This window comes from Mesoplodon bidens, assembly GCF_964165515.1.
Source record: "Mesoplodon bidens genome assembly, chromosome: 20".
Taxonomy (NCBI): domain Eukaryota; kingdom Metazoa; phylum Chordata; class Mammalia; order Artiodactyla; family Ziphiidae; genus Mesoplodon; species Mesoplodon bidens.
Window position 1 is genome coordinate 10,074,878 of NC_138181.1, and position 22,033 is coordinate 10,096,910.

A 22,033-nucleotide genomic window follows, 5' to 3' on the forward strand; every position below is an offset into this window, starting at 1 on the left:
TCAGTTTCTGCTCTGTCAGGTGTGAGATAGACACTCTTACTACCCCAAGAATGTTTAAAATGTGATGTTGCTCTGTGGGGTCACTTCCAAAAGTTAGAAAGTTTTGTTGTTAATGCAAGGTCAGCCATTATTTCATTTAACTGCGATGTTTTCTTTCTCAGTTTCTCCTTCTTCATCACTTTGCCCTTGTCACTTCTGCTGGTTGTATCCTTGGGCATTTTTCAGAGGCACCTGGGCTGGGCTGAAGATGTTCAGTGTCACTGGTTGGGCTTTTGCTAAATTGCATCAGTGCCAGTTGTGTGAGTCCTGGTTTTCCGGATGCCGTGTCTACACAGCCCATAAACTCTGGGGGAGGAAAGAGGGGACCAGGTCCTGAAAGTTAGTGCAAGGTCCTGCTGGGTTTGTTTTCCAGTCATGCCCCCAATTACCCCACCAACCAGAAATCATAATCGGCAGCAAATCCATTCAACCGATTTTTTACTTCCCTGGTAGACCAAGAGCCTCTTGTGTCACCAGGAAGTAGTGGTGACTTGCCTGCAGGCACAGATTCCACAGAAGGAAGACAAAGAACAGGCTCAGGGGTGCCCCTTGAGTCTGTGGAGCTGGCAGGCTGTCCGAGCCGCAGGCTGGTGAAGTATCAGTGTTGAAGGCTGAGCCTTGCTGCTTGCTGCTGCTGCTTCGGAAAGATCGGAGGAGCGGTTTTAGCCCAGCGGGTGGAGGGGACGTCTGGGCCACGGGCAAGCCTTCTCTCCCTGGGAAAATGGGGATCACGTTGGTCTATCCCTCAGCTCTGGCCCAGTTCTACTCTCCTTTCCCGCTTGCAAATGCAGCCTAGCTGGACACAGCGGTTCGTGACATCGAGCTGGGTCTCTGATCCCGCAGCACCTGGTAAATTATACTTTCGGGGCCTGTGTCAGGGAGCTGTGGAGTTCAGCGGTGACTGGAGAGGTGGCCCATGTGGATGTAATGGAATGAGGGGTATAGTTCCAATGTACAAGCCCAATCCCAGCAGTGGAGGCCTCTGAGGCAGTTTGGCTCCCAGTTTGGGAAGAGTCACAGGGAAACGCAGAGTGTTTCCTGACTTCGCCTTTCTGTACAAAGCTCCCACTTCAGGGCTGCAGCTGTTTTGGAGAAGTCTTTAAAAATGTGTAATTTATAATATTCTGTTGGACTCTAGGTGCCTGAAGACTAGCCAAGGACTAGCCAGATTGGAGCTGCATAATGATTCCCTTCCTCTTGCAGAGATTTTTAGAGTGGATTAAGTGATTACAAGTGCCTAATTACTATGGACTCCCTTTATGGCAATGACACTGGCAGGTGAAGACAGCTTGTAAATTACTGCTTTCTCCTGACCCCCCAAATCAAGTGCAGCAACCCAGGCAGGCCTGGGACAAAACCAGGCAGATGGCAGCTGTGGCTGTCTGGGCCTTTCCTGACCATGAGATCTGGAAGTCCATCAGAGCCTCAAACTCTCTCTCCTTTTGGCAAGTGCAAAGAAAGGGAGGTTTTAACAAGGATCAGGAGACCCCTAAAGCAAAAACTGAAACAATTGATTTCAAAGCTCTGGAAAGCTCTGGAAAGATGGCTGGGCTTGCAGGCAGGAGACACGGATTCGAGTCCCTGGGACATGAATTTGAGTTCCTGCTCTGTGTTAGTTATGCTGACCTTCCCTTGGGGCTGTCATGTGGGCTTTCTGGGCCTCAGTAAGCACCTCCCAGGGCTGTTGTCATTATGCGTGTGGCATGAAATTCCGGCTCAGCGTGTTAGATTCCCAGAAATCAAGGTGTGAGCAGGATCCTGCTGTCTCTGAAGGCTGTAGGGGAGGATGCTTCCTTGTTTCTTCCAGCTCTGGTGGTTTCTGGCATCCTTGGTTTGTTGACGCTTCGCTCCCATCTCTGCTTCTGGTTTCACGTGGTCGTCTCCCCATTTGTCCAAGTTCCTTCTTAAAAGGACACTAGATATTGGATTAGGACCCACCCTGATTCTTTTTTTTTTTAACATGTTTATTGTAGTATAATTGCTTTACAATGTTGCCTTACTTTCTTCTGTACAGCAAAGTGAATCAGCTATATGCATACATATATCCCCATATCCCCTCCCTCTTGCACCTCCCTCCCACCCTCCCTATCCCACCCCTCTAGGTGGTCACAAAGCACCAAGCTGATCTCCCTGTGCTATACAGCTGCTTCCCACTAGCTATCTATTTTACATTTGGTAGTGTATATATGTCCGTGCCACTCTCTCACTTTGTCCCAGCTTCCCCTTCCCCCTCCCCGTGTCCTCAAGTCCATCCTCTATGTGTGCGTCTTTATTCCTATCCTGCCCCTAGGTTCTTCAGAACCTTTTTTTTTTTTAGATTCCATATATATGTGTTAGCATACGGTATTTGTTTTTCTCTTTCTGACATACTTCGCTCTGTATGACAGTCTCTAAGTCCATCCACCTCACTACAAATAACTCAATTTCATTTCTTTTTACGACTGAGTAATATTCCATTGTATATATGTGCCACATCTTCTTTATCCATTCATCTGTTGATGGACACTTAGGTTGCTTCCATGTCCTGGCTATTGTAAATATAGCTGCAATGAACATTGCGGTTCATGACTCTTTTTGAAGTACAGTTTTCTCAGGGTATATGCCCAGGAGTGGGTGGTATGGTAGCTCTATTTTTAGTTTTTTACGGAACCTCCATACTATTCTCCACAGTGGCTCTATCAATTTACATTCCCACCAACAGTGCAGGAGGGTTCCCTTTTCTCCACACCCTCTCCAGCATTTATTGTTTGTAGATTTTTTGATGATGGCCATTCTGACCTGTGTGAGGTGATACCTCATTGTAGTTTTGATTTGCATTTCTCTCATGATTAGTGATGTTGAGCATCCTTTCATGTGTTTGTTGGCTGTCTGTATATCTTCTTTGGAGAAATGTCTGTTTAGGTCTTCTTCCCATTTTTGGATTGCGTTGTTTGTTTTTTAGATATTGAGCTGCATGAGCTGTTTGTATATTTTGGAGATTAATCCTTTGTCAGTTGCTTTGTTTGCAAGTATTTTCTCCCATTCTGAGGGCTGTCCTTTAGTCTTGTTTATGGTTTCCTTTGCTGTGCAAAAGCTTTTAAGTTTCATTAGGTGCCATTTGTTTATTTTTGTTTTTATTTCCCTTTCTCTAGGAGGTGGGTCAGAAAGGATCTAGCTGTGATTTATGTCATAGAGTGTTCTGCCTATGTTTTCCTCTAAGAGTTTTATAGTGTCTGGCCTTACATTTAGGTCTTTAATCCATTTTGAGTTTATTTTTGTGTATGGTGTTAGGAAGTGATCTAATTTCATTCTTTTACATGTAGCTGTCCAGTTTTCCCAGCACCACTTATTGAAGAGGCTGTTTTCTCTCCACTGTATACTCTTGCCTCCTTTATCAAAGATAAGGTGACCATATGTGTATGGGTTTATCTCTGGGCTTTGTATCCTGTTCCATTGATCTATATTTCTGTTTTTGTGCCAGTACCATACTGTCTTGATTACTGTAGCTTTGTAGTATAGTCTGAAGTCAGGGAGCCTGATTCCTCCAGCTCCATTTTTCTTTCTCAAGATTGCTTTGGCTATTCGGGGCTCACCCTGATTCTATATGACCTCATTTTAACTTCCTTACATCTGCAAAGACCTTATTTCCAAATAAGGTCACTTCCCAAGTCCTGGGAGTTAGGAATTCAACATACCTTCTTTAGGGACATGATTCAACCCATAATAGTCAGTTAGCATTGACTATGATGATGAGTATCTAGTAGCATTTTCCCAGATGTCCCACAGATGTGGTCTGAACAGTGGATGAGGCTAAATCCAGGCCGTGGGAGGGTGTGACTCAGAACAGAGTTGCCCTGCCTGGGCAGAGGCAGAGTTGCTGAACTCACTTGGTCCTCCTGGGATGTTGCAGTGCATGAAGGGACATTTATTCCTCTTTAGTGTTATCTCCTGTTCCAGCAGAGACCCATTGTGCAGCTGGGAGGTGAGGCAGGAGGAGGGGAGCTTACTGCTGGGGAGGGGAGGCTATACTCACCACTTCTCCCAGACCAGATCACAGAGGCCTCGTTTTCTAGTTAGAGGGTGGAGCCCCTCTGTGGGCTCTGAGAAACTGACACATCTGCACTGGTAGGTGGGCTGCCTGGCTCTCCCTGGAGAAGACCTGCCCAGGGTAGCCCAGTGATGTCCCAGGGATGCTCTTGGAGTTGTTTTCTTTGGGACCATCCTCTGGGCTCTGCTTAATAGTTTTCAGGATAACACTCAAAGAATAGAAACAACAAGTTCTCTTTAGACACAGATGGCCACACCAGTGCATTTTAGTTTTGCTGTTTCAACCCAAGCTGACATGCTTAGAACGGCTTCCAGTCCGTGGGGGAGCACAGCACACCAGGGGTGCAGCATATATTATATCTGTTATGTATATGTGTACACGGGGAGCTGAGAGGACCTAGAAAAGGGTCCCTAACCCAGCTTGGGTGAGAAGAAGAGGAAGCACGTCCCAGGGAGGTGACGCCTAAACACCTGGATCAGTGGGGTGTTGGAGAGGCGAGAACACAGCCTAGCAAAATGGGGGGACGAGCGTGCAGGGCACACTGTTTGTGATGCGCGGCACGCCTTTGGGATGGCTGGGATTTGTTGGCTAGTGCAGCCGTTAGGAGCCTTGTCTGCTCCCTGAATGCATTTACATTTCAGTGGGAGTTAACACTTGTTCAGGTTTCAAACTGGTTCTTATCAGAAACTGTAAGAGCAGCTAAGGTCCTGGAGGAAAACCAATCAGTAACAGCGGCCAGCACCTCTTCTGGTGTGTTGTACCACGTTTTACCCGAGGGTCACCCTGACTGTGGGTCTAATGACATCTCCAGGGGACATCTCTTACTGTAGGACAAAAGAACCCGTGCAGTCTCTTCCTGCCCCGTGACACCAGCATCCAATGGGTTCTATTGTATACAGTTCCCATTTCATAGGGCGCCATCGAAGATGAGCCAGGGATCTCCCCCGGGTGCCAGGTGGCTTGAAATATCTCATTAGGAATAGCTGTGTGGGAAGAAACAATATTTTTAGCCGTGGGTAGGCAGTGTTACTGAAGTATGAGTTATTTGACATTAGGGAACTTAGAAGCATCAGTTCAAGTCAGATGGTGTGATAACTGTAACCACAGTGGAGACCATAGATCAAAGGGCTGGGAAATGGGATTCAGCTCTGGCATATTTCTCTGTTTTGCATATTATTACATAGTACTGAGCCAATCTCAGGATACAGCGTTACCAGAGGCAATTCTTGCCTCAGGTTGTCTGAAGTTTACTCTGAAGATGACTTGCTGGGCTCCCAGAGGAGTTCTAGGGCTTCGGGAACTGATCAGGTCTCTGAATTTCTGATGAGGTGGGGTCCACAGTGGGGCTACGGTGTGAGGTTTGCCTCCTGGGGAGAGAAGCAAGGTCCATGTGCGGGTTTGCCAGGAGGTAGACCCTGCAGGGTTTAGTGCTTGGGATGTTTACCAGAAGTGGCACCTGGGATGGACATCGTGGAAGGGAGGGGCACAAGCAGGGTCGGGAAGCGGATGCCACAGCCTCTCCACCTGAGAAAGAGGGTCCAGGTTGAGACCGTGTGTGCGACTTGTCCCATCCTAAGCCTCAGTGGCTGGTCTTTTCACCCTGCGTCCATCAGCGGCTGGGTGTGGGCCACCCTGGCTGCGAGTGTGACATTGGACGGGGTGACTGCAGCAGAAGCCATTCCCAAAGGGCAGACAGCTGAGCCCCAGAGCCAACCCCACTCCCAGCAGTTGGGGCAAGAAGGTCTTCCCTGAAAGGGCATCTGGACCTCTCGTCTCCCTGTCCACCCCAGGAAGCTCCAAGTACTTATTTCAGCGTGGGTCCAGATGACTCAGTCAGTAAGCACGTCATGGCCCATCGACTTGGGAGGATGGCCTCTTATTCTGGATGGTGAGAAATCAGAATTGCTGCTCGCGGTGTGAATGCACGGCTAGCGTAGGTGAAATCGGTACTTAAATCTACTTCCCTCTCTGACCTGACATCTGCACGACTCACAGGTCCCTGGGCAGGGCGTTCTCATTCCTGACCAAAAGGGTCAGTCACCACAATCCGAGAGCCTGGTGGGGGAGGCGAGGCCCCCAACCCAATGCCCCTCCCCTCCTCGCAACCCCTCCCACCTACTTCCCAGAGGCCGATCCAGAAGGTGGTCTTTGTTGGGCATCCCTGATTTGCCAGGTCCCGCACGTGTCTGGTTCTCCCTCCTAATTTAAAAGGGTGGCTTTGGTTCCTCTTTGCCCAAAATGCTTCCTAAAAGGAAAACAGTGAACATTCTGGACGGGCAGGGAGATGTAGGAAAAGGATGTTACTGTACGAGGGTAGGGATCCCCAGTTTGTGTTTGCTCACAGGGGTCACCTAGGGGTAAGTCACATCATCTTCCTGCGTGTCTTCTCTGTTCTCTCTGAGTATGGAGAAGAGGGCAAGTGGTCCCTAAGGTCTTTTCTACAGCTGTGATTTACCTTATTCCTGTCTCCACCGTGGGATGTGGTCTTATTCCGTCTCCAGTCCCCTCAGTTCTGGGCGAGTCCCATGTCCCCTGACTTTGGCAGCCCAGCGTTCACACTGCCCTGTTTCCTTGCAGCCCGTCCACACACCGATGTGCTCTTCCACTGGGCAGCCCTACCTTCCTCCCAGGAGGTGGGGAAGGTGGGTAGGAGGGAGGCTGGGTAGGGGCACTGATTTAAGGTCAGTCCGGTCTGGGTAGGTGAGCAGGAGAGGTGGAGGGGCTGACAGTTCACTGCCAGGCTTGGGGCAGGGGTACGACTACAGCGATGCAGGGGGAGGGGACATGGCCTTAGAAGGGCATCCCTCCGCCCAGAGTAGATATGCCCCTCTTTTCCCCAAAGCCACAAACTGCTCAGCCAGGTGATGCATCTATATTTAATATCGTTTCATTTTCTGGAAACTGCCCAACCCCAGCTCAACTCAGCCGAAAAGGCAAGAAACACTGATTCAGGGCAAGAATTGGAAAGTGCAGCTACATTAGGAGCTGGAGTGGTGAGATGGGAGCTTCTTCCCAACATCAGGGCTGATGCCAGACGGCCAAGCTGTCGTTTCTGGCGAGGTGACAAGGCCCCGATGCTCTGATGTGAGGCACTTGCTCATTACCTGGCATCCCTGTGGCCATGGCCATCTGCTTGGTTCTCCTCCCTCACAAGACAGCAAAGCAGATCGCACAAGACACCAGTGCCAGCATGCCGGGCATGAGGAGGGTGAATGCGCTCAAAGCCGGACAGAAACAGAGTGGCCTTCCTAGAAGGTGCCACTGGTATTTGAAAAGGGCTCCTAGTTAAAATACATGAAAAGGCCCTTCTAGTCAATGTACCAGTACATAGGCTTTGTCCTCAAATGGTGTGATACTTTTCCATAAATTGCTTAGTTTTTAGATGCCATAAAAGCACCACATCTCTTCAAATGAGGAAGTGATTGGTACGAGCCCGTATAAGCATTCTCGGGGAGACCTGGGCTGTTTATTGCCATCACCCAGAGCACACAAGGGACAACGTAGAGTCGAGTCTCTCAAGTTTAAGACCCTTGAAAGTCTGGCTTTTTCCAGCTCCCTCAAAAGCACGTAAGAGGTTTAACTGGTAAAAAGTATGCTTCTGGGTAACTGTTTTCCAGCCATGTCATGGTGCTTGTGTTTGAGTTGAGTTAGCTAAGGTCATGCTAGGTAAACCCTGGGGTCGTAGTGACTTAGCGCATCAGAAGTGTATTTCTCAATCCTGTAACGTCCAGTGGGCACCAGGGATTAGGGCCGTGGGGCTGCACTCCATGTGGTCACTCAAGATCCCAGGCTTTCAGAAGTTTCACTTCTTTAACACGTGGCTTCCAATGGACTAAGGCATGAGCATCCAACCCTCAGGAGGGAAAGCAGATAGAAGATCGTGCAGCCGGCTTTCCAGGCCCGCCTACAAGAGTGCAGTTTGTTTTTGCCCAGATTGCATTGGCCGGAACTAGTAGAAGGCAAACTAACTGCGAGAGAGGATGAGAAATGCAGACTATCTTTTGTGGCTGGGGAGAAGGAAAACAATATAACAGTGTCTCTGTTATAGAGGGTGTGGAGGATATGTTTCCAGAAAATTCTCTCTCATCATTGGTGCATAGATGGTATCTATCTATTTGTCATCAATCTATCTATCTGGCATCTATCTAACCTCTATCTATCTATCATCTATCATCATTATCACTATCATTTACCATCTTTAATAACAATGAGCCCCTGTATAACACCTTTCAAAGCAAAGTTAAGATCTGGCAACAGCTTGCATCCAGTCATGTGTCTCCCTCATCCTGCCCGTCTGCACTAATCACCATCCTAAATCCTGTCCTCATTTTTTTGCTAAACATTTTCAGAGTTGTGTCTTCTCTACATGTTTCCTAAAGATGTATCTTTTTTTTTTTTTTGCGGTACGCGGGCCTCTCACTGTTGTGGCCTCTCCCGTTGCGGAGCACAGGCTCCGGACGCGCAGGCTCAGCGGCCATGGCTCACGGGCCCAGCTGCTCTGCGGCACGTGGGATCCTCCCGAACCGGGGCATGAACCCGTGTCCCCTGCATCGGCAGGCGGACTCTCAACCACTGCGCCACCAGGGAAGCCCAAGATGTATCTATTTTTATTTCAGTTTTTTACTCGTAGAAAGGATCTCGTGTACATGCTCTTTGACTTACTTTTTCCATGTAAACATTCGACTGCCACGGTTCATCCATATTCTGGTGGGTTGCGAGACAACACTCATATTGTGATTCTCCCTCAATTTATTCATCCCACCTCCGGCAGACGCGCATTGGGCTGATTGCAGGTTTTGCTGTTTGAACAATGCTACCATCCTCATCCTTTACACGCCTCGTGTCGTGCGTGGAGCAAGAATATTTCTTGCCTGTCAACTGGAGTGCTTAGCTTGATGAGATGATGCTTAACTTTCAAACTGCTCTTCCTATCTAAAGTGTGTGAAAGACCCTGTGTGTCCATACCTTCACCAACACTTGAGATAGTCAGATATTTTCATTTTTACTAATCCCTTCATTGTTTATTAATGTGCATACCACACAGCTTTTTTTTTTTGCTTAGCTTCCCCTGGTAGCTGGATTCCCTAAGCTGTCATTATGTTTCCTACTTCTTGCTGCATCCCAAAGCAAGAGGTGGTACATGATCTCAAACCAGGTCTCAGATGGGAAAGAAGCTCTGATTGAAAGATTTCATGGAAGGGGCGGACCTGCAGGCAGGTTTTTGTCACCTTGCGGATGGGCGGCCCCTACCTTTGCAACATTTAATTCCTGCGTCTTTTCATCTTGGCCACTCCAGATACTATTACACAGCTCTACAGTTTTGCTGATGTTATGAAAAGCGGCACAGAAATCGAGACCAAAGAGGAATCTCCTGTGGAGCTAAGGCAAGTTAGCAGGCTGGAGTAGGGAACAGGGCTGAGAATGTCTGCTGGCTGAGGGACAGCCACACAGCATCCTCGGAGTACAGATTAGAATAAAAGTGATGGTTTTCCCCGCAGCGGCTCGGTCTGGCTCATCTGCACTTGGTTACAGGTGCAGAACTATGCCCCCAAGCCCTGGCTGTGATAGCCGTATTCACATCTGCCCTCATCTTTCTGGTTCAGTAGGGGCAGCCTTGTGAAGATAAATCATGTAAACAAGTTGCAGTAATGGAATATTTACTTATAAACTGTATTTGCAAAGGTTTGTATCCACTGTTCAGAAGAAAGATCGTGTTGTCTTGCAGCTTGTTAAGAAAATCCACCTGTTTTAAGGGTGCACCTGCTCCACCCAGGCAGCTGGCACCCTGGGAAGTGAGGAACCCACATCGGCTTTCTTCCTTCACGTCGGGGTGGGGAGGCGGTGGTGGTGGGGAGGGTGGGAACCTAGTGTTTAAGATGCGAGTGGCTTTTCCATCTGGGTGCCCAGCCCTTCAGTTTGGAGCAACAGAAAACATAAGGGGCGTGTTCTCCTCGCCCATATTTTCTCCTGCCCTCTCCTTCTCTTTGTGGCTTAGTAATTTATTTTTTTCTATCTGCCTCTGGCTTTCCTCCTGAGATGGGGGCTCTGTGTTGGCGCCGACGGAAGGGATAAACAAAGGGAAAATCGGAGTTCTCCATCCATCACCCCTGTCTCCCCTCTGATGTGGCAGAAAGCCAAAGAAAATGCCTCTGACCCACTGTGACTGGCAGAGGTGCTGGAGTGTACCCATTCATATCCTATGGAAGGAAATGGTGCTTCTCCTGACAAAAGTGCTCCGTCAGGCCACTCAGACCCGTCAGCTGGGGGCAATTGGACTCATTGCCTGTTACTGCCGGCCACCTTGGGCCCTCCCCACAGCTGTCTCCCGTAGGGCCTTTGGGAAACCCAGACGGAAGGGCTCTCACCGTTTGGAAACCTGTTCGCCCCCTCCTCTGCCCACATCCCCTATCTCCACTGTTCGCTGGAGACAAAGGTCCAACCCTGAAATCTTAGCAGGAACTGTTAAGCCACAGAACACGTAGAGATTCTAGAGTGACATGAGAGAGAGATAGAGCCACTGCCTACTAGCTGGTATAAATATTTTATTAATGTGTGGAAGGAGATGGGGATTCTGTGTGTGTTTCTGCAGAATGGTGTGTACCGAGTCCAGTGTGTGAGCCTTCTCGTGAGATCAGAACCTTGGAGGAGTTGTTCACTGCAGCAAACCTAGTGCCTAGAGGGGCAGCAGCACAGAGTAAATGCTCAATAAACCCCGGGTGATGAGTAAAAGGGGGATGCGAGCGAGGCTGTAGGATATGCTGGACTTGGGCAGAGGCCGTTTTGTAAAGGCCATAGAAAATCTGAGGCGCTGGGGTTCCTGGAAGCCTTGGGCTCCACTCAGCCCCCTGGCGTCTACAATCCAGACTCACACGTCCTGACAAGGCACAAGGGGCTGGAGAGGGAGAAGTGGCCAGGGACCAGGCGCACACGTGTGTGCCCTCAGAGGCTGGCCCAGGCTGGGGGCATGTTTGCTTCTCTGTGCCCCGGATGTCATCGGCCAGCCTGAGCCATATGTGGACAAGACTGACAGACATGGTTCCACAGCCCAGGGCCCGGGATGAGGCGTGTGTGCCCAGCAGAGGCAGATGCCTCTGAGTCAGGATCACAGTGCCCGGTTTTACAAGTGAGGAAAATGGTGCCATTAAAAGACAGTTATTCGAGTGGTGTAAGTCAGCTTTGCAGCTCCTGGCGATGCCAAGCAGAAGAGAGAGAAGATAGTGGTGTGGGGAGTTCTCTCTCTCTCTCTCAAGCTCAGGCTGGAAAGCAGAGCTTGCGCCTGCATGTGGATAATCTATGGTGAGGGGCCTGGACTGCCAGATTCCTTTACCTGAGCATCATCAGGAAAGGGGGGAGGAAGCATCCGATCAGCAGAAAAGGCTTCATCCCAAGAAACAGGGAACCCGAAGTTGCTTCAAGCTGGTTGTGTATCTGACGTACGTCCGGATCTCAGCCACTTCATGGAGGTTCCAGGTCCCCTGTCTGGCCACCTGGGGGTGTGCGGTGAATTAAAGGAGGACACGTTGGGTCTGTGGCCCCGAGAGCTGGGTTCGGGCATCACTTCATTTGTGTGCTCCCGGCCCCCTTTCTCTCTCGGGTGCGATTTCATGGAAGTCCAGTGTGCTTCCATTTCTGGAGCACTTTCCACGGTGGTTTTTGCTCAGGCTGCTTGGTCTGCTGCCATGGCAACCAGCCCTGGGTCCCCCACCATCACATGGAGGGAGATGTGAAGGGACAAGACAGACCCAGCTCATCTGTAGGATTGTTGGTCCCTAGAGGCAGGGGTTAGGGTGAGGGGTCACTGTGGAGATGTTTCCAAAGTCACGTGTTTGTCTCCAAATCTTTGTCTGCTGATGCCAGGAAGGCTCGCGGGGAAGGCGGTTTATGTGCCCCAGAAGGACAGTGGCAGGGCCTGAAAGGGGCAGGGAGCACAGATCAGGCCACAGACACGACAACACCAAAAGCGGGCTCCAGTTCAGGGCCCTTTCGCACGTAGAATAAGAACTCAAAGTACCACAGAGAAGCAGACCAAGGCTTATTTGTTTTGCCCCGAAAATGAACCAGCCCCAATTCTCATAGCTTCCCTCCTTCTGAGTAGAACTTGATGCCCTCCAGTATTGGTAAGAACAAAACAGGAACCATTTCAATATTCTTTTTGATGTTAATAATTTTAATTTTAGAATGTGGCTGATTGTAAACAGCAGCAGGCTTCCTCCTGTCAGTTTCGATTTCATAAACCAGGGGAAAGTTCATTTTCATTGGTGGCATTTTCAGTCAACCATTCAGCTTGTCAAAATTGAAAGAGACAGGGCTTCCCTGGTGGCGCAGTGGTTGAGGGTCCGTCTGCCGGTGCAGGGGACGCGGGTTCGTGCCCCGGTCCGGGAAGATCCCACACGCCGCGGAGCGGCTGGGCCCGTGAGCCATGGCCGCTGAGCCTGCGTGTCCGGAGCCTGTGCTCCGCAACGGGAGAGGCCACAACAGTGAGAGGCCCGCGTACCGCAAAAAAAAAAAAAAAAATTGAAAGAGACAGAAGTCTAGCCTCTCCGCACGGGGCACTGTGGCCGCGGGAGTCCAGCCCTTTGCTGGGGTGGGCACGGGGCATAGAGTGGAGGGTCCCAGCCGGATGAAGAGGAGCCAGCCAGGCTAGACAGAAGGGTGGGCTGGTTTTGCAGGGTGTCAGGCCAAATGGGAGAAGTAGGTGCTGAATCTGAGGGTGAGTCAGGCTACCGATGTGCAGGCAAAACAGAGGTAGAAGGTGCGGGAAGACGGTAGCACATCCCAGTTTGATAGATAAACGCAGGTAAAAGCGTCTGGACCCTGAGGTCAGTTCCAGCTTCCAAGGTTCCACCTGGACAGTTGGGGCTCCCCAGGCCACAACGTATGAGTTCTGGGCAGGATGTCTGCCCGACACTTTCATTTTCATATATATATATATATATTTTTTTGCGGTACGCAGGCCTCTCACTGTTGTGGCCTCTCCCGTTGCGGAGCACAGGCTCCAGACGTGCAGGCTCAGCGGCCATGGCTCATGGGCCCAGCCGCTCCGCAGCATGTGGGATCTTCCCAGACCGGGGCACGAACCCGTGTCCCCTGCCTCGGCAGGCGGACTCTCAACCACTGCGCCACCAGGGAAGCCCCATTTTCATATTTTTAATGCTGCTCCCTAGACGGGCAATAGGAGAACAGACTGAAAGGCTCACCGCGCTGAATTCCACCACAGGGAGGGAGCCAGGGTGAGGGCTGAGCGGATGCGCACAGAGTCAGCCCCAGCTTGGTACCCGACGGCCACTTACAAACTTGTTACTCAATCCAAAGCCTTAGTTACTCATCCGGAAAATGAGGCTGATGACGCTACCTGCCTCTTGGAGGAACTGAATCAGGTGGTAAGGCCCTTAGCCCTACGCCCGACTCAGGAGCACCACTTAGTATGTTTACAGTAGTAAAATAAAATCTTCATTCCTTCTGGGTCTAGAGTTTTCACAAGAGTCAAACGCTGTTGAGAGTACTTTTTTTTTTTTTTTAATTTTGGCTGCGCCGTGCAGCATGTGGGATCTTAGTTCCCTGACCAGGGGTCGAACCCATATGCCCCCTGCAGTGGAAGCGCGGAGTCCTAACCACCGGATGCCAGGGAAGTCCCATGTTGGGAGTATTTTTAGATGCAGTCCCTGATACTGATGAGTTCACAAATTCAGATGGAGTGGCAGTTTAGAGATGCAGAAATATGCCCCTAAAGGTAAGAGTAAATAACACTTTGGTTAAAATTGCCATGAGTCTTAAATTGTATTTTTTTTTTTAGAAGATGTTGGGGGTAGGAGTTAATTAATTAATTAATTTATTTTTGCTGTGTTGGGTCTTCGTTTCTGTGCAAGGGCTTTCCCTAGTTGTGGCAAGCAGGGGCCACTCTTCATCGCAGTGCGCAGGCCTCTCACTATCGCGGCCCCTCTTGTTGCGGAGCACAGGCTCCAGACGCGCAGGCTCAGTAGCTGTGGCTCATGGGCCTAGTTGCTCTGCGGCATGTGGGATCTTCCCAGACCAGGGCTCGAACCTGTGCCCCCTGCATTAGCAGGCAGATGCTCAACCACTGCACCACCAGGGAAACCCCTTAAACCCTATGCTTAAAGGGCTAGTGAGGGGAGAGAGTGACTGAAGAGTAGGTTAGGTTATTAGATCTTATAGATGAGCTTCGGAAGGAAAATGCCAAAATCTGTGACAGGATACCCAGCGGTGGGGATCACCGAGCCGAGGGCTTCTCTCTCCAAGGGATGGGAGCCGAGATGCCACCCTGGGGAGTGTGACAGCTGTGGCCACCGCAGGGCCACCACAGTGAGTGGCTATGGGTGCAGAGAACTGGTCTACCCCCAGACTTTGGGTGGAGTGTGCTTTTCCTTTGTGTCCCCCCGGGAAGCAGTTCGCAGCTAGAAGAGCACACGTGGGCAAGACAGAGGGTAGGGCACAGTTCTCATCAAACTGCTCCATCTGCAAGTATTAGCACCTCCCAACAACAAAAATAGATTTTAAACATTCATGAAGTATGGGGTCTTCACAAGCATAAGGCCTGAGTGTCAGCTGGCAGTGGAATCAGTAGAAATAAGACATTTTTGTAGATGAGATTGTTAATACAAAGGAGAAAGCCTGTGAAGGCAATAAGAGCTATGATTTCAGCGCACCGACTGTGTTATCTTCCCCCTTAGTCTTGAATATGGTTCTATTTATTTCTCTGCTTAAATATTTACAGCATCCCTCCTGAAAATAAGAATACTGATAATGTAAAATTAATAATATTCATACCAGTGGCGGTAACATCTGTCTTTGGAGCGTCTGCCACACGCCACAGTCTTTGTTAGATGCTTTCAATCTTCACCTTCTCTTATCACCGCAATAACCCTGTGAGAATGTTTACCCCATTTCACAAATGAGGAAAGCAGGGCTCAAGGAGGATATGTAACTTGCTCAAAAACCTAGTTGACAAGTGACCAAACCTGGATTTGAACTAATGTCTTGTTTTCCTCTGAAGAGTCCTGCATGGGTTTTGGGATCTTTCAGTCAGAAGCTGTTTTAGCATTATTAGAAATGGAATGAAGAATGTTCATCTCGCCTATGAAGCCTTAGGTTTCTTTGAATTTTCAGCCAGTATTCCTGAAATCTACTCTTGGGGGGCAGAAAGAAGCAGAAAGGAAGGCTTCACATCTGCATTTGAAGGTCCTGAGAAACGCCATTCCTTGCACCTTGAGAAACGTGTTGGGACCTGGCTCTCCTGCTTCCATCTGGACCTTGAAGTTTGTGTACCCCACTCTTCCTTGCATTTTGCTGCCTTTTCCCCTCATGTTGCATAATCACAAATAAGCCCACCAGTGCCCTTCTTTTTTTTTTTTTTTTTTTCAGTATGCGGGCCTCTCACTGTTGTGGCCTCTCCCGTTGCGGAGCACAGGCTCTGGACGCGAAGGCTCAGCGGCCATGGCTCACGGGCCCAGCTGCTCCGCGGCATGTGGCATCTTCCTGGACCGGGACACGAACCCGTGTCCCTTGCATCGGCAGGCAGACTCTCAACCACTGCGCCACCAGTGAAGCCCCATATACATCTTCTTATACTACTGATAGTAGGATTTTCTCCTGTGCCAGGGAAAAGAATTAGCTCCCGAGTTGGAACCCGTTTCTCTCCACTCCAATCCTGTCCATCCTTAAGTTTCAACTCTTATAGAATCTCCTTGAAGAGTTCCCTGTAATACCTCTTGTCTCTTCAAATCCTGTAGCACTTTTTACCAGCCAATTACACTTGCTGCCTGTATTTGGTGGGTATCTCTCTTCTCACTCAATAGCTTATAACGATTTGGAAGACAAGATCTGTGCCTTCTGTTATCCCGATGCCTCACACATAAGGGAAGCTCAATAGCCATTATTGAATTAACAAAATCTCTCCCCTCCAAATTTTCTTTATTTATTATACTGAACTACACCTCTGAGTCTTACACTGTCACCGCTACACGTTTAAATAGGTCTGTTGCTGTATAGAGACCTAGGACAGCCAATGAGAATCTGACCATGTTCCTGTTCTAATACTGCCTCCAGTTCTACTCTGGGCCTTTACTTTCCTACAATACAGGCCAGCCCTTTCCTCTGTGAATACTGAAGAGTGATAGAGAGGTTATTCAAGTCTTCAGTGTTTGCTCTGGAATGTGCCAGGGTGGGGAATAGTGAGGAAGCTTTCCTTCAGATCAGTTTCAAATTCAGGACATCAAACTGCTTCCCTTACTCCGGTCTCCCTCCTCACAATGCCCCAGTGCCTGGTCAGAGTTCAGTACAATCAGCATGTTCTTAGCGTCTGGGCGGGGGGCGTGTCACCACACATTGGCCCTGATGGACAGTATGACTGACCAATCAGTGATCAGTGGCCCAGCCCCGTCTCAGCTCTAGCCAATGATTCAGCGCCATGGACAAGGTTAAGGAAAGACAGTCAAGTCTTCCTTTTTCTTCCCAGCTCTCCTGTGCTTCTGAGGGCCAGTGAAGCTGGGAATCCTCTTCTAAACAAGCTGGAGGAGAGGCTCAAGTGGCAGCCTCCCCTCTTGGGACGTCCACTCTTTGAATCATAAATCAGACCCTCTGCTGGTCTAACGTGACCTACGCAGAAGGAGTTCTCTTTTCTTGGAGTAAAGGTCTCATGCACAAACCAGGCTGACACTTGTCCACTGATAGCCTCCCACTGGAATTTAACTCGTGCAGGCATTCTACTCGGGCCGTGTCGATTTCAGAGGGGTCTTTATTACCATTGTACTGTATGTGGGCTTGTTCAAGTCAATATTCTTATATAAAACAGTGGAAAAAGCCAGGATATTCTCTTCTTCCTTTGAATTTTTTTTTTTTTTAAGATACACATTTTATATTCTGCCTTTAAAGCTATTTCTGCTGCACAGCTGCTTTACCGAGACTCAGACTCCTACGGGCCCTGCTTGGTCCGACATGTACCTTGAATATCCTTTCACACTGTTTGATTTCTGCAGTCAGTTGTATAATGAGGAGGGAGTGTGCATTGAGTTTGGAGATTCCTATTAACCGGGTCACCCGTGAATCTATTTTCGTGCTTTTCTTTATTAGAAATAGCAGGGAACATGATAATATTTAAACACAACTACTTATAGGAGCTTGGCTTCAAAAATACACCTTACCGAGTTTTCTTTTCCCATTTGACATTTCAGAACGTTGTACTACATTTTCACATCATCAAAGCACCTCTTGTCCATTTGCGCTCTAGGCTGTGAATACAGACCATTGCAAATGACAGTGGATGTTGGAGGGTCATTTGGATTTGCGATCCTCTGCCGACCTATTTGGAGTGTTTCATTCTGCTCTTGGCATTGCCTCTGAAGATGGTCCATAAAAAGACAGACACAGACCAAGATGATAAGGCAGAACAGGTGTTGGGAATAGATAGACGAGAGCTATCTTCAATACTTGAGGGAGGGGATCTCATGAGAAAGGGGAGTAGAATGATTCTGTGTCCTTCCCAAAGAGAATCAGTGAGTGAAATCTATAGGGGGACAGATTTTGAATCAACCTAAAAAGTACCTAAATACTAGAGCTCACAGGCTCTTGGAACAGGCTGCCATGTGAGGTCATGAGCCTCCAGGCACTGCAGGTGCTGTACTCCCAAGTTGACCGGGCTGTCTGCCCGGAACGATCCTTCCAGAAATAACAGGTCCATTTCAGCTGTGAGAATCACTGGTCCTTACTCGTTGGCATTACTGTTGGGACTCAGGGCATTGGAAACCATAGGTACTCTTGTCTCCTGGGAGCAGAAACTGTGAATCCTTTTGAACTGCTTAATACAAATGCCCTAACAGGCCAAGATAGCCAAAGAGAAGGTAGAAAGTGAGTTTGGAGTTGTTGAGGCAGGCAGCCTTTTATTTCAGGCGGATACTTTACTCTCATGACCGAGCTATTTAGATGATTTTTTTACATGTCTTACAATGGACCACAATCCTCCATCTTGTTGCATTAATCAAGACTTGCCCACTGTCTTACCAACATCGGGATGTCAGTAAAAATGGGGTAGTGATTCCCATTCAAATAAAAGGAGCTTTACAGTTTATACAGTACCTTCTTCTAGATTTCTCCTTTTGATATTCCCCACAGTTCTCTAAGGAGGCCTGCCTGGAAAATGTTGTTTTCTCAAGTTTTTTAGGGAGAGAACTGTGACCTAGAGGGTTTAGTGACTTACCATATCATGCAGCTTGCAGGTTGTGCTCGACCTGGGCTGGAGACTGGGAATTGGGATCAGGGAAACTGGGCAGTATCTGTGGCCATGCCAAACGTCAGCAGTGTGACTGTGGACAGTTTCACGTGTACGGTGAGGGGGTCGGAGTAGGATGAACTCCAGGGTGCCCACCCTACCCTGGTGTCTCGGCTTCTCAGGCCTCTTCATACGCATGGCCTCTGGCACGGTCCTTACTCTTTGCTTGGCAGGTAGGAGGTAAGATGAAACGAATTTTTGGGTTAGAGAAAAGCATCCTGATGTGCTGGGGTGTGTTTCCAGGGTGGTGACGTTACATTTCAGCTGCTGTAAGACACCTCTGTGTCAGCTCACTTTCACAAGCTTGAGAACTTTGGCTGCACTTTGGTTTGGGGTTTGGAATTTGAGGATATGTTTGTTTACCTTTGTGGGCTCACTTGTGGTGTGGAGCGGTGGAAGTGGCCTTTATGAATTTCCTCTACCCTACATGTAGAAAAGTCAGCAGGAATCATGAGGGCTCCTCACTTTACAAGGTATAGACTTGCAAAGAAAGTGATACTTTAGTCTGATTTTACTTTTTAACTGTCTAAGTAAAGCCATTGAACTCAAAAGTCAATTGGATATTGCTTATAAGTCTTTTTACAAAGCTAACCTGTTTCCATGTACTGCAAAAGCAATCCATGTTCATTGGAGAAAATGTAAAAATAAGGAAAATTACATGATTACCTATAACCTCCCAAAGATAACTGCTATTAGCATTTTGTTAAAATTTCCTGGAATGGTTTTCTACACATCTATACCTGTTTTAAAAGATATTAGTATAATACTGTGCATACTGATTTGTAAACCTTTTTTGTTAATGGTAAACTTTTTCCTATTTTACTAAATATTTTCTTAAAGGATTTGATCGGAGTTTGGATTTGGGAGCCATGTAGTATTCTAGTGTGTGGCTGTATCAAAATTTCATTTAACCTATTTCCTACTGTTGGCTATATTGGGTGCTTACAATATTTTGCTAATATGAATCTTTTTTTTTACATCTTTATTGGAGTATAATTGCTTTACAATGGTGTGTTAGTTTCTGCTTTATAACAAAGTGAATCAGCTATACATATACATATATCCCCATATCTCCTCCCTCTTGCGTCTCCCTCCCACCCTCCCTATCCCACCCCTCCAGGCGGTCACAAAGCACCGAGCTGATCTCCCTGTGCTATGCGGCTGCTTCCCACTAGCTATCTACCTTACGTTTGGTAGTGTATATGAGAGAGGCATGAATCATTTTTGAAGATGTCTTTTCACATAAATTCCTGACAATACAGTAGATGTAGGTCTGGTTTGTCAAACAAAGAAAACTAAAGCTGGATTTCAGTTTTTCGGGGTATCAGCCATGCCGTTGAGCATTTATGAGAAAATGGTCACCTGTATGCTTACAGAGGTCGATTGACATGGTCACCCCAAAGGTTTGGGGAGATCTCCCCCACTGTCACCATCACTGGATCTGGTACCGGGCTCCTGGCTTCCTCACACGCTTAGTGTCCTGCTTAAAAACCGAAGCAGTGGATTCATCTTGCCTTTCTCTTCTCTTGATTCTCTTTTAGCCTGATGAAGTCCTCCGATATCGATCAGGATTTATTTACAGACAGTTACTGCAAGGTGTGCAGTGCACAGCTGATATCGGAATCTCAGCGCGTGGCCCACTACGAGGTAAGAAAGCTTCTCCCACTTAGTGTGTCAAATGGAAGCAAGAGAAGCCTGGGTCCAGGCTGTGGGACTTGAGGGTGCTGCTTTCTGGACCTGGGGCAGATCTCGAGAAGCACAGGGCTTGAGCCGGCGAGTCTCAGATCAGGCCAGGACAGATGTGCACGCGTGGGGTTGGAGAGAGCGTTGGGGATGTCACTCTCAGGCCCCTGGCTGCTCCCCAGATTCTGCTTTTTTCTTTGTCCCTCAGCCCCTGGGGACCCAGTGGGCTTTCTGTACTGGTTAAATCTGTCATTGCTCATCCCTGAAGTCCCTTTCAGGGACACAGCCCAGGTTTCATTGGTGCCAGCTTCTCTTTCCTTCTCTGACCCCGAAGAAAAGCTCAGAGGCCCTTTCTTCATCACTGGAGGGAAACATAGCAGCATCAGTGGTTCAGCACCAAATTCCTTCCACCTTCTGGCTGCTGCCCCCAAAAGTGTTTATTAGCAAGAAGACATCCCCCCGCAGGGGGATGCCCAAGTTTTAAAGCCCAAATACTCTTGAAGGACATAATTCACTGGCTTTGGCTTTTTAGGATGGAAGTTCAAATGGCTGCTTTTTGATCTTTTATTGGGAAGACAGGATGAGAGGAGAGAGGTCGACCAGTTTCTGAGGAGGGAAAGGCGGCGGGGCACGTGTGGAGAAAAGGGGAGCCTGGGCCCCCAGATGCTTCTCAGGGCCGTTAGCTTTGCAAGAGAACATATACCAGCGAGAACGTGAGCTTTCAAGGGCAATAATTTGTAAGTAATTTTAGCTTAGAGGGCTTAGCCAGCAATTTTCTTTTTGTCTGACAAATGCCAGTTGTCCCTGTCACTCACCAAACTCCTCTGAGCCTCAGATTCCTCCACGCACGAGGAAAATAATAATAATCACATGCAGACACACACACTGAGCGGCGCATTCATCGGACCATGTGTTCTCCTCAGGGTTCTGTGGTGACCAGAGAGACCCCTTGTAATAGCATTTGTGAAAACACTTCGGAAGTTGTACAGTGTGGCAAACGTGCAACATTACATTATTGCTCGTTATTAACTCTATGGCGTCAATATTTGGATGAAGGCAAAGAAAACTTGCTCTTCAGAGAAAACTTTTAAAAATCAGCCTCTGTGAAAAAAGTCAGCATGTTCTTTTGTCAGTAGGCAACTGAGTGGAAGAGGAAAGAAATGTGAATGCAGAAGAATGATCAAAATGGAAGATAGCCATCTTTTGAAATTAAGAATTTCTAGGGCTTCCCTGGTGGCGCAGTGGTTGAGAGTCCGCCTGCCGATGCAGGGGACACGGGTTCGTGCCCCGGTCGGGGAGGATCCCACATGCCGCGGAGTGGCTGGGCCCGTGAGCCATGGCTGCTGAGCCTGCGCATCCGGAGCCTGTGCTCCGCAGCGGGAGAGGCCACAACAGTGAGAGTCCCGTGTACCGCAAAAAAAAAAAAAAAAAAAAAAAATTTCTAAATTCTGTAGATGTTGCTTTGTAAACACATATGTTTTTTATTAATTCCATTTCACCGGTGAAGGAAAATCAGAGAATTTGTCCCTGCTCTGAAATTCCACAGCCTCCTATTATGTTCTCCCTTTATTAGACTTTTTGGGTTCCATTTTTAATCATCTTACTAGATTCTTGAGGCCAGAAAGAGAGTTTTATTCATTTGATCTTCCGTAGTTCCTGGGACAGCATGTGCACATCAGAGCTGTTCAGTGAGCTTTTGTTTACAAAAATAACCTGGTGACACTGTCCAAACACAGCTTTGTTGTTACCTGAGCTACAGAAGTAATGTCAGAAAATCGAAAATAGCCAAAAAAAAATTTTTTAAAGGAAAAACATCTTAGCTGCTCAGTTACGGGTTTAGTTATTTGAACTCAAGTCTTCCTGTTACCACACTGTACCAGCTGTGGCATAACTTAATTGTTTAGAGGATGGGTTAAGATTTGTTGCGTGTAGCGTAGATGAGAGGGAGAAGAGAAAGCAATCACAGCAGATTTGCAGTTAACCCAGTTACATATCATCAGAAC

General features: G+C 48.2%; 1 protein-coding gene across 1 annotated transcript in view; it reads left to right on the plus strand.

Moving 5' to 3' along the window:
* Nucleotides 1-19,892: 19,892 nt before the first annotated feature.
* Nucleotides 19,893-22,033, plus strand: part of ZMAT4 (zinc finger matrin-type 4) — a gene marked incomplete at both ends in the record, with an annotated part of 212,228 nt that continues 210,087 nt past the window's right edge. The window contains one exon of the mRNA XM_081221023.1: nucleotides 19,893-19,994. Within this exon, the coding sequence (XP_081077149.1) occupies nucleotides 19,893-19,994 (102 nt within the window). The remainder of the gene's footprint in view (nucleotides 19,995-22,033) is intronic.